The 12,936-nt window shown below is 46.0% G+C and overlaps 2 protein-coding genes across 17 annotated transcripts in view; one reads left to right on the forward strand and one right to left on the reverse strand.

Annotated features, from left to right (window-relative positions):
* Nucleotides 1-1,042: 1,042 nt before the first annotated feature.
* On the forward strand, nt 1,043-4,745 carry LOC143408568 (protein SPMIP1). Its single transcript, XM_076868437.1, has 2 exons — nt 1,043-1,565; nt 4,627-4,745. The coding sequence occupies exons 1-2, from the start codon at nt 1,043-1,045 to the stop codon at nt 4,743-4,745; spliced, it is 642 nt and encodes a 213-aa protein (XP_076724552.1).
* A 6,778-nt stretch (nt 4,746-11,523) lies between these two features.
* Dnase1l3 (deoxyribonuclease 1L3) overlaps nt 11,524-12,936 on the reverse strand; it is a 66,868-nt gene continuing 65,455 nt past the window's right edge. For all 16 annotated transcript variants that reach the window (XM_076841851.1, XM_076841834.1, XM_076841637.1 and 13 more), the window contains one exon: nt 11,524-12,820. In XM_076841851.1, coding sequence (XP_076697966.1) covers nt 12,704-12,820 — 117 coding nt within the window. In that variant the 3' untranslated portion in view covers nt 11,524-12,703. The remainder of the gene's footprint in view (nt 12,821-12,936) is intronic.

Below are 12,936 nucleotides of genomic sequence, written 5' to 3' on the forward strand. Positions count from 1 at the left end.
TAGCCTCCTTCTCTCTGGTATTCACCAGAAAGGCCCTGGTCTGGGAGGCAGAAGGTGCAAGGGTCCAAAGACTGACTTCAGGGTGCTGCTGGGCATCTGGTGAGCCCTCCTCTGCTCCACCCTGCCTGTGCCCTCTTGTGGTTGTCACGGTCCCTGGGAGTTTTGTGTCTATGACATCCATGGGTTTGGGAGTCGATCCCAAAGCAACCACTTAACATTGTCAAGCCTCAGTTTTCCTCACCGGGAAATGTGATGTTAACCTGTCTGCAAATCACTCTAGAATTGAGATAAAGCAGGGAAGCCCCAGCCTAGGGTCTGGCACAGAATGGGTGGCTCCCTCCACACACCAGCAGTGGGCCCTGGCATTTCTCCACACATCCATTTCCCTATCTGGAAGGAGCCATGGATGCCCTAGCAACACAGTGATTGTGGAAGACAACTGGTACCCAATTGGTGCTTGTTAAAGTTCAGCTGATTTTGATGGAGGGTTGCATAACACTGTCAACTCATTCTCCCAATACCAAGGGGAGTTCTCAATATCATTCCCCTGTGCACTGAGTCCACTGGGTTAACCAAGTGGCAGAACTCTGTTAGGAGCTGAGCTGCAGAATTGCTATGTTTCCAGAAGCTTCCTGAAGGTGGCATTTGGGTTTCCCTTGGGTGCCTACTGCATAGTAGGTGTACATCAAGGTTTGCTGCATGGAATAGAGGCCCTGGCTCTCCATCCACCTCTTGGGGACTCTGGGCATGAGGTGAAGGCCTGGGCCTGAGACCTTTGGGGGAAGAACAAGGCTCCTTGCCAGACACCCTGGGGTGAGCCTATGTAGCCAGGCTCTGCTCCTTTCTCTAGCCTGCTCTGTGCTTCTGCCTGTGGGTGGCCAGAGTCCCCTCACCAGCCCAGCCCCTCCTCTCCAATGGGGCCTTGTCAACCCAGCCCTCATTGGCTACACGTTTCCTTGGAGACTGACACCAGCTACTCAAACACAGGCCCCAGAACTATGGGAAGAATCTTTCTTTCTTCCCTCCCCGACCCTCCCCAGCCATGAGGGAAGTGTCATTCTCCCAGAACCAGGCCTGCTGGCAAGAGCACATCCAAAAAGAGACTGCTGCCCGGGTTGCCTGGAATATCCACTATGGCCACAAGTTCCTGAAGGAGGGGACCAGGGCCAAAAAACAGCCCAAGCAGGCCCCCTTCAGATCAGCCCCCGTAGCAGGCCAGGTGCCTGCCAGCAGCTCCCTTGTGAGCAAGGAGGTGAAGGTGGGACATCCACAGGTCCAGGGTGTCCAGAACCAATTGTCCAGTTTAGTGGGTGTCCAGGTCCCTCCACCCAGTGGTGTCAGAATAAGGAAGGCCAGAGGAGCCACTCAGGGCCCAGCAGGCCACAGCAGGCCAGAGGACTCAGTGATGAGGCAGGCCCCCTCAAGCACCCTGAAGCTGCTCTTCAAAGGTGTCTCCCACAATGGCGAAGGCCGGGCCCGGTACCTCCAGGAGCGGTATCAGCAGTTACCAGAGGAGAAGTTCCGGTACCCGATCCTGTCATCCTGGGAGTATGGCTGGCATGTGGGTAAGGGCACCATTCTCTTGCCATTTCAGGCCTTTGGCCAACCTCATCTTTCATCATCCATCTCTCCTGGCACATCAAACTGGCTTACCAACCCTGCCTTTTCATGTACACAGGTGCATATCCTGGCCTCCCCACCTGGAATGTTCCTCCTGCCCCTTCCTCTGTCCTGGCCAGATTTCACATCACCTCCTCTGAGAAGTCTTCCAAGAGTCCCAGGCAGATTTGTTGAGTTCACCTTTGTGCTTCTGCAGCTTTTTGGGTCTACAGAAGCACCAGGCCAACTGTCCCCCATTCCTTGTCCTTCCGGTCTGGAGAGCCCTTTGAGTTCCAAGACTTCTTAGTTAACTTTAGGAATGTTCCCTCAGCTTCCAAACTTGGGAGTGGTTCTCAGTGATGTGTAATGAATGAACAAATGAATGAACATGGACTAGAGAATGAGAACTTTATTTGGAATCAGGGGATATGAGTTCAAATCCTGATTCTTTGAGTTGTGTGATCTTTAGGCAAGAACCTGAAATTCTCTGGGCCTCAGTTCTCATATCTGTAAAATATAAAAAAGCTAGTACCTTCCTTCCTATGTCACAGAGTTTTTGGAAAAATTGGGCAGGATTGGGGAAAGCACCCGAAATAGGAATTATCCTAAAAACAAAACAAAACAAAAAAAACCCTGTGCAGTGGGATCTGAATGTGACACTTAATTTGGGACATCCTGTAGAGGAAGAGTTGAAAGTACTGAATGCCAGCTTTGCCCCCAAACTAGCTCTGTCCCAGCAACTTGGGAGGCTGAGGCAGGAGGATCACAAGTTCAAATCCAGCCTCATCAGTTTAGAGAGGCCCTAAGCAACTCAACAAGACCCTGTCTCTAATAAAATATAAAAAAGGACTGGGGATGTGGCTCAGTGGTTAAGTGGCCCTGGGTTCAATCCCTGGTACAAAAAACAAACAAACAAACAAACAAAAACTAGCTCTGAAGAATGACTCAGTTTGAAATTAGGAGACTTTGGTTTGACTTCTGTTTCAGTCATTCTTTTTTATTTATTTATTTATTTATTTTTTGTACCAGGAATTGAACTCAGGAGCACTTGACTACAAGCCACATCCCCAACCCTTTTATGTATTTTATTTGGAAACAGGGTCTGACTAAGTTGCTTAATGCTTTGCTGTTTCTAAGGCTGGCTTTGAACTCTCAAACCTCCTGTCTCAGCCTCCCGAGCTACTGGGATTACCAGTGTGCGCCACCACGCCTGGTTTCATTCATTCTTTCATTCAACAAATGTTTCAACAAATGTTTATTGAGTATGTGTCAGGAACTTTTGTTCCTGGGACTATATCAGAGAGCAAGATTAGACCAGAATCTGCACTCGAAGGGGTCAGGCCACAAATAGATACACAATGTAGGTCAGGCAGTGAGGTCCATGCTGCAAAGTGACACTTTTGGATCTTTACTGTGCATGAGGCCATCAGTGCAGTCTTGTTAAAAGGCACGTTCTGATCCAGTAAGTGGAAGGGCTATGGAAGAAGATTCTGCATTTCCAACAAGTTCTCAGATGCTGCAGCTGTTGGTTTGGAGACCACACTTGTAGTGTCTTAGGCGGTTAAGAGGAGTTAACTGAGGATGTAGAGGTTGTGGCTAAGGGTACTGTCCTGGTAGGTGGCTTTCTGGGGAAGGGACATGGGAGCTGAGTCCTGGGATAGGATGTACTGCACAGGACTTCTGGAGGAAGGGCCTGACTGCCTGCGTTCACAATCAGTCTCTGTTTTAAGTGTTGTGCAACATCTTTCTCTTCTGCTCTAGTCCCTGGGTCCATATCCACAGCCTGTGAAGGCAAGTCAATGTCACCAGCTCTCGCAAATAAAAATGCAGAATACCTGGTCTCATCTGAATTTCTGATAGCTGAACCTTTTTTAGTGCAAGTATATCCTAAATACTGCATGACAACTGTAATAAAAATTGAGTCATGTTTATCTGCATGTCTTTTTTTTTTTTTTTTTTTTTTTTGTACTAGTGATTGAATTTAGGGGAGCTCTGCCACTAAGCCACATCCTCGGGCCTTCTTTATTTTTTATTTTCAGACAGGGTCTCACTAAGTTCCTGAGGCCAGCCTCAAACTTGTGATCCTCCTGCCTCAGCCTCCCTAGTCTCTAGCTATTTGCATTTCCAACATAATTGGACATTCTGCAGCCCAATCACTGGAGTGCCAATACCCACATCAGAAGGCCTGATCTTGGATGCTCCCTGAGTTCTAAGGCAATTTCAGCTTCTAGGCAGAGGTAGAGAGATTGTTTACCTCTCTAGAGGTTCTACTTAAGCCCACAGTTGCGGCCAGAATCATTGGATCGTTCTGTAAGCCCCTGGCCTCACACCCCGAACCCAAGTCCAGTTCATGGATGAGTTGGAGAACAGATGATAGACTACTTCTCCCCTTCCTACCACAATTAGGAACTACATCAACCTAGTGGATACAAATAGACACAGGGAAGAGGAGTTGAAGGCATTGTCTGGGCTCCAACTAGGTCAGCCACAAAATGCCCTTGTATACTTATAAAGTGTCAGTTTAGTGCCTGGCACATAGTAAGTGCTGAATAAATGATATCTGGTATTATTGTTGACTCAAGAGGCAGTATTTACAGCTTACAGGCATTTTGGAGCCAATTTGGCCTTGGACCAGACCCCAGAGCTCTTACTATGGGTCACTGGGATGAGTGGGGTATCCCTGATAATGGGAGAAATGTGATGATGGATTGGAGTGAGGAGAGGGGTCCAATAAGTTAACCATTAGCATGACATCAGTGTTATCCATCAGCGAAAATTCTGTTCATGGTGCCAAAGCAGGATCTTGGGGTTCTCATGCTATCTCAGGTATTAGCCTTCAGTTATTGGATCATAGGGAGGCCTGGGATAGAGGTCAAGAAGCATAAGAGGGCAGTGACTATTCCTAAGTGACAGAAGTATTTCCATAGTTGTTACACTCTATCTCTGCTGGCCCCCAGTTCTTTGGGTGGGGTGGTGCTGGCAGGAGGATGGTGAACCCTGGTCACCCAGGTCTCTGCTGTATTCCAGGGGATGCCATGAAGAACTTCTCGACATCTCCGTATGCCAGGACCCAGACCATCGCAAAGACATTTTACCTCAAAAGTAGCATCTTCCATTTACCACGGCGAACAGACCAGCTCATGTGAAGTTGGCTGGGGAAGGGCCCTCAGCTGCTACTTTCCTTCCTCCTTGATCTATCTGGATCCTCCAGGGGACATGCTACCAGCCAACTCTGCCCTTCACTCTGCCTTTTGCTAAGCCCTACCTCCCTGGTTATATGTGGATGGGCATGAGTGTGCCTCTCATGCAGATGGACCTCTGGGATGTACAGGTGACCCCCCCCCAACCCCACAGGTTCTTGTCTGTGCTTGCAGATCTTCACTCCTTGCAGACCTGCCCATACCCTACCATCATCAATAAGGCCTGGGCACTGGTGCTCATTTCTTGGGGAATCAACAGAGTCTCACTGTGCTCTAGCAGCACACCTGGGGTGGGGGAGGGGCTCACCAAGTCCTTAAGGTGCTAATGGGGATGTGTGTGTGAATAGCTCCATGCTTTTTATTTCTCTACAGTCCGTTGTAGGGATCCAAATCAGAGTTGCTGTATCCCAGTGTATCCCACAGTTTAGTGAAGAAATAGTTTTCATTTCTTCTTACTGTTTCTCTCACACCCAGGAGCCTTCGTTAGTCAGGTTGTTATAGCCTCACTGCTATAACAAAAAGCTCCTAAATCCCAGTTGTTAAAACCAATAAAGATGTATTTTTTACACCATAATCCAATTTGATGTTCAGTGGACAAGGGTCCAGATGCTGATCTAGGAAAGGCTTCCCTCATCTGCTGTCTTGGCCATTGCCTAGGGCCTCAGAATCCTTCCCAGAGTCCTCTACATCCAACTGGGGGACAAGGAAACATGGAGTGTAGAGACACACACTCAGTCTTAACCACCTTGGCCTTCTCCTGGAACATTCTATTGGTGAGAACAAGTCACATGACTTCTAGGTGAGAAGAAGCCTGGATTGGTCTATAATTGTGTTTCAGTCAGCCTTTTGTCCCTGTGACAAATACCTGAGAAAAAGAACTTGAAAAAAAAAAAAAAGGTTAATTTTGGATCATAGTTTTGGAGGTTTCAGTACATGGTTGGCTGGCTCCAAGATACAAACACTATGGTGGAAGGGAGTGGTGGATGAAACCTCTCAACATATGGCAGCTGGAAGGCAGGAAAGGAGAGAGAGAGAGAGAGAGAGAGAGAGAGAGAGAGAGAGAAAGGAGGAGGAGGCTGGGTGTGGTGGTGCATGCCTGTAATCCTAGCAGCTCAGGAGGCTGAGGCAGGAGGATGAGTTCACTAAGCAACTAAGCAACTCAGTGAGACCCTGTCTCTAAATAAAATACAAAATAGGGCTGGGGATGTGTCTCAGTGGTCGAATGCCCCTGAGTTAAAAGTTCAACCCCTAGAACCAAAACGAAAAATAAACAAATAAAAGAAAGAGGAGAAAAAAAGAAGAGGTGAGGGACAAATTATAGTCTTCAAGGACACCCCCCCCATAGCCAACTTCCTCCAACTATGTGACTGCTTATAGTTTCCACTGTCTCCCAATAATCCATTCAAATTATTAATCTACTCTTTAGATTATAGTCCTCATGATCCAGTCACTTCCCAAAAGCCCCACTTCTGGACATTGTGTCCATAGGACCAAAGTCTTTAACTCATGAGACATTCCAGATCCAAACAATAACACTGTGTGCCCAGAAAAAGAGGAGAAAAGATTCCCAAACATCTAGCCTGTCCCTTCCCTGAGGATGGATTTGAGACACAGTCACCATCCTAAATTCAGTCATCTCCTGAATTAGTTTCCTCAGGCTACTGCAACCTGAGGGTCTCAAAACCACAAAAAATCATTATATCACAGTTCTGGAAAACCAAGGTGTCCGCAGGGCCATGTTCCCTCTAAAACCTGTAGGGGATGCTTCCTTGCATCCCTAGCCTCTGGTGGTTTGCTGGCAATCTTTAGTGTTCCTTGGCTTGAAACTGCATCTCTCTGACCCCTTCATATCACATAACGGTCTATCTGTGGTCTGTCTTCACATGGCTGTCTTTTTTTGGGGAGGAAGGGGATACCGGGGATTGAACTCAGGGGCACTCAACCAGTGTGCCACATTTCCAGTCATATTTTGTATTTCATTTAGAGACAGGGTCTCACTGAGATGCTTAACACCTCATTTTTTGCTGAGGCTGGCTTTCAACTCACAATCCTCCTGCCTCAGCCTCCCTAGCCACTGGGATTACAGGTGTGTGCCACCACTCTGGACCACAAGGCTGTCTTATAAGGACATCTGACATGTTGGATTAGGGCTCAACCTACTCCTGATTGATCTCTTTCCTAATCACATCTGCAATGACCCTATTTCCAAATAGGTCACATTCTGAGGTACTGGTGGTTAGGACTTCAACAACCTTTGTGGAGGGACACAATTCAGCTAAGCCTTGGTTACTGGGACCATGTTGATGGTCCTTCCTCTTTTTCTTGGTAAGTGGTCTTTTGCAGAATCCCAGACCATGTAAAGGTCCATGCAAGTCCATTGGATGTTGATGCCCATAGCCTTTCACAGCTTAAAAGGCCTCAGGGCATAGCTAAGTATGGTGGCACACTCCTATAATCCCAGCTACTCCGCTTGCTAAAGAATAGGATTGAAAGTTCAAGGCCATCCTGGACAACTTAGTGAGACCCTGTCTCAAAATAAAAATTTAAAAGGGCCAAGGGTGTTGCCCAGTGGTAGAGTGCCCCTGAATTCATCCTCTGTAACAGGGGATGGGGGAGGCCTTGGGCATAGAGAGCCCAAATAGTCATCGCTGTGCATAGCTCTTTGCAAAACCAAAATGCTCATGGGTTGGTACACCTTGTTTAATCAGAGCATCGTAGTACCCTCCTCTATCCCCACTGGGTCCCAAAGCCCAACTATTCAACAATGCTGTTGCAGTGCAGAGGCAGCCATGGACGACAATATAAAACAAGGTGGACTTGACTGTGTTCCAATTAAACTTTATTTGAAAAAAAAAAAAAAAGATAGTAGGTTAATTTTGATCCACAGACAGCATTTTGATGTACTCTGGGTTAAATTTTAAAAATATATTTAAGTTGATTTTAACCCCCCCCCCCCCAAGTGTCTGCTAGAAGATTCTAGGTTGCATATTGACTCACAGTGTATCAGTATTGGACAGAGCTAAGTTAAGCATTTTACAATTTTAATTCTGGGGGTTAACTTACCTTGGGAGAGGGATGGGGTGGGGTGTGTGTATGGTGTGTGAATTCTCATGACAGTTTAGAGAGCTCCCTAGCCAGGTTCCCCACTTCTGAGTGTGGAGCACTCCTGATTGCTTCCTGCTAATATCTTGACCTGAGGCTTCTAGTCCTAGATTTCCCTTGGGACTAAAGGGAAGTTCCTTGAATGGCCACCAGGTGATGCTGTTAGTCTACTTGGTCAATGCCTGGCTCTGCCACCGCTTTGCTATGTGGTTTTTGGACTTCAATTTCCTCCCTTGTAAAATGGAGTTAGACTAGACTAGTGAGAACATGAACTTTGGGGGCAGACAAAATTGGATTTGAATTCCAGCTCCATCAGCACCTCAGTATGACTTTTGTGGGTCCCAGATACTTTTCCTTTTAGGTGCCTTCCTCCATCAAAATTATTTTAAAATTATATTTTATAATGATGTCTGATATAAAGAAAAATATTAATACCGCATATTAAAATTTTTCTTCAACTAAAAGTTTATCATTTCTGTGGCTCCTAAAATTACTGTTGTGCCTACCTTGCCCAATGGGTGAGTCAGTTCTATCCTCCTCTGCTCTAGTTGTGTGAACTTAGGCAAGTTGTTTAACTTCTCTGAGAATCAGTTTCTTCATCTTCAGAGTTTGGATGATATCAAACCCCACCCTTTAGTGCTAGGATTGAAATTCAGTGAGATAGTGTACCATGCCTTCTTAAAACACAGCCTAGAACAGAGGAGGCTTTGCAAATGTCAGCTATTATTTGTTATTTTTGTCTTCTTTTCCACTCTAACCTCTGTGAATTGATGAACAGATCTCAAAACAAGCAGGAATCTCAAGGCAAATATCTCAGAATAATAAAGTGAAGTTTCCAGGGTATTTGATGGAGAAAGTAAAGAGTTTTCTAGAGAACAGAGTAGCAATAGACGTTTTTGCAAATGAACACAACTCCCTCCTGCCTTCAGAGAACTCATGTGAGGCAGGAACATGGGCTTAACCACCCAACCAGAAGCTGAGCTAGCTGGAGAATAAGTACCAGAAAAGGGAATCCTTGGGAAATGTGTGTGTATGTGTGCATGCGCTCATGCATGCATGTTGCACACATATATCCTTGCTTCCTTACGTTTCCTTTATTTCAGTAACTTCCCTGGACTCCTAAATCTTGAAGCCAGAGGTACCAGGGTCCTGTGGGTTAGCTGACTCCATCAGGATCATTCAGGGAAGCTTGGGGGATTATTCAGAATGCTGACTCCTTCAAAATCATCATCATCAGACTTGGCAACAGATGAAGGTGTAAGCCTCTTTTAGCGGATCTGATTTCCACCCACACCTGCCTGGGCCCAGTGCCTTTTCTTGTTCTGGAAGGGATGAGGGCTTTGGCCTCCAAGTTAGTCACCCTTTACTGGTTTGGCAACTGCCCTTTACACTTGCTTTCTCCTAGATGAGCCAGGCTTGCTAAACTGGAGAAACCCTCCCCATCCCCAACCTGGTAACAGGGACAAGGTAAAGGTCAATAAGGGAAGGTTTCTGTGTGTGAGGCAGGAAAGGGATGTTACTAAGAAAGAGGACACGACAAGGACTAGACTTAGGGGTGTCTTCGTTTCTCAGAGCTTGGTTGCCAAAATTCCTACTGTGGTGAATGATAAAGCAACAAAAACGGCAGGTTTCCTTCCATGGCAAAAAGGCATTCTGAATAATTAAATGAGAGCAACATGAACCCAAAGATGTTAAGCTGTCTACTGTGACAGAACAAGTTCTGATAAAAATATAGTTTCCATTTATGAAGGATTTAGTGTCATGCTCATACTCAATGTCCATCACCCAATTTAAACTTTACCTGTGAGCTCGATTCTCTTCTCATCCCCATTTTGCTCATTTAGAAATGGGAAGTGACCTACCTGCTTATGGTTGTACAGCAAGGAGGCAGTACAGAATATGGCCCTGAAATGACCATGCTATGCCTCTTCTAAGGAGGGCTAGTAGAGGAATTTCAAAATCTGGTCCTCAGATTACCTGCCTTTAGTATATCTGGGTTCAAGTGGGGGTGGTACCTGTTAAAAATGCAAGTTCCTTGGGGCTGGGGTTGTGGCTCAGTGGTATAGTGCTTGCCTAGCACCTGTGAGACACTGGGTTTGATTCTCAGCACCGCATATTGAAAATTAAATAAGTCCATCAACAATTAAAAAATATTTTTTAAAAATGCAAGTTCCTAGTTAGTAACAGTGGCATAGCCTATAATCCTAGAATGCTGATGCAGGAGATTTGAAAATTAGAATTCAACTCCACTCAGCAACTTAGCAAGACCCTGTCTTAAAATAATAATAATGATAATAATAATAATAATAATAATAATAATAATAATAAAATAATAATTATTATTATTTTAAAAAGGGACTGGGGATATATGCAGTGGTAAGTGTCCCTGGGCTCAATCCCTAGTACTGCAACAAACTAACGAAATCATGGAGGTTCCTGGAACCCACCCCAATCTTCTAAGAGAGACTCGGGCACCTGCAGCCTGCAAATTGGCATGGTAACTGGTTCTCTGGGATTCTGGTACATGAAAAGTTTCAGAAACTTTGGACAAAGTCAAGGCTGAGAGGGTGAGTTTGACCAGGGTACACACCCCTTCCTGAAAAACACTGGCACTCCTTGCCCTGCTTAGGCCAGGTGACCCAAATGGATGGGAGGTCTGTAGTTGCATTAAGTAGTGGACAATGAGGACAAGTCCTGTTCTTTGCCTCTTGTCTGGCAAAGTTTGACAGAATAATAGCTGGCAGGTGCTTTATAACCTGCTGTGGAGTAAGAAGAGGGGCACTTCTTGCTGGGGAGGAAGCTCCAGGGTATCAGGATTTGCTGACTCCAGGTCAGAGCTATGACTAGGCTCCTGTTTAGTACCTGTTCCACCTTGTCCTTGCCTCTCCACTGAACAGAGTCTGGAGCCCGTGGCCAGGGCCCTTGCCCAGTTGTGCCAGCTATCCGAACTTTCAGCCCTTTATGGAAAAAGAATGATGCCCTCTCTCCAAGATAAGCTTATTTGTGAAATGTTTGCTTGACCATTTTGAGCCTTGGAGATTGGAAAGTTTTCTGGGATATCCGTGCCTCAGAAAAGCGATGACAAATGTTAGCAGCCTTTCTGAGATTGTTGAAGTTAATTGGACATGTGGGGAAGATGGATTCTTTTAATTAGGCCTTTGGATTTTATTCCCTCATTCAGATGTTACATAATTGTGGATATCAGGCTGCTGTAGTTTGGATCCGGAGTGCAGCGCTATTGGGAGGATGTGGGGTCTTTAAAAGGTGGGGCCTGGAAGGAGGAAGTGGGGTCATGGGAGCAGGGCGAGCCCGCGAAGGGGATACTGGGACCCCACCATTTCCTGTCTCTCTGCTCCTGGACACCATGAGGCGAGTCTTGTGCGACGCTTCTTGCCCTGCACGATGTTCTGCTCCACTGCAGGTCCCAGAGTCATGGAGCCAACTGACTGTGGACGAAACCCCTGAAACTGTGAGGTGAGATAGACCTTCACTCTTTTGCCTTTGATTTATCTCAACTTTGTGTCACAGTGACAGAAAGCAAACACAGGCGTATGGTCTCTTTTTTCTTGCATTAGTCACACTGACCCTGACATAAGGGGGAAAGCAAGGAGCTGAACTCATGTGGTATTCCACACTTTATTTTAATTACATATGGTGCTCATTTTTTCACAAACTCTGGAAGTGCACATAATCTGGTCAGGGGCAGCTTGTGAGACGGGAAACCAGGGAATAGCGTTGCCATGTGACATTTCTTTTTCTGCTGCTGCTTTGGCACTGTGAGCATATTTAGCCTTGCTCGTGTTACTACTTGAACAAAGGCATAATATCAATAAAAACAAATCAAAACATAAAAATGCATATCTCGGTATAGGCAAAGTAGTTCCATGTAGCTCTGCACATTTGCAGAAAAAACAAAGTCCCAGCCAGCCAAAAGGGCATTTGTCACACTAAGACCCTCAATGAACTCTAGTACTGCCTTGGTGACAAATACAATGTGGTACATGTTCCAGTGGAGGCATAGGAAGTGGTGTCAAGGGCCCTTAATCCAGTCTGTGGGGCAGGGCAGGGCACCCAAGATGGAGCCAAGACCTGGAGGGAAGGAGAGCATATGATGGGCAGGGAAGAGTTGTCCTGCTCGAGCATGCAGTGCAAGGTATTGTCAGAGACCTTTATGATGCCCAAAGACTAAGCTCATGGTGATGAGAGCCCCTGAAGGATTATAGGGAGGTGATAAGAATGGGGATGAGCTGTAGACTGACTGGTACATCAGAGGATGACACTGGTGCTCACTGCGCTGGCTGACTTGAAGGAGGTCAGTCTGGAGATAGGGAGAACAAGTGGGAGTGGCCTCATCCATCCCTGTGATCTCAGACTGAAGGACTTGAAGGTGAAGTCTTAAACCAGTTAATTGCCCAAGTTATGTGGTGCAATTGGGGCCTTGGCATTTCTGCTCATTTCCTAGGAATTGGATCCCTCTGAAAGCTGTCTGTCTGACATCCTCCTGCAGCCTCCAGCAGAACAGGGTTAAGTAAGGACTAGTGACAAAGGATGGGGCTTGGGGACCTAAGGCCATTCTTTTGCATCACAAAGACCAACTTTTCCTTTAGGACAGTTCTTGGGAGGTATGAGCCAGAAGGGATGGCAGAAAATTCTCCCAATTTGGCTCAAGGCAGAATTAACTCAAGTGAAAAATAAAAGCAGCTGGACCAGTCATCTTTCTAGAGTGTGCAGGGATCAGCTAATACCTGTTAGGACCATTTATTTAGAGGCAAGAAATAGTTAATTAAACGGTGCCTTTGTATTTAGGAATGATTGGTCTTTTTTTTCCTCTTTGGAGCAACAGATTTTTTGCGGTTTGTGAAGGCCCTTGAAGACTGTAGTTTAAATTCAACTGGAAAGTGGTCACTGACATCCAGGGCCTATAAGAAGAAAACAGAATTAGTTTGAGAATTAGAAGATACTTGGTATAATGTTGTCATTTTGGTAATAAGCAAATTCAGGATTAGAGGGGAGATGAAATGCCTGAAGTCACCCA

Source organism: Callospermophilus lateralis, chromosome 1 (assembly GCF_048772815.1).
Source record: "Callospermophilus lateralis isolate mCalLat2 chromosome 1, mCalLat2.hap1, whole genome shotgun sequence".
NCBI classification, from domain to species: domain Eukaryota; kingdom Metazoa; phylum Chordata; class Mammalia; order Rodentia; family Sciuridae; genus Callospermophilus; species Callospermophilus lateralis.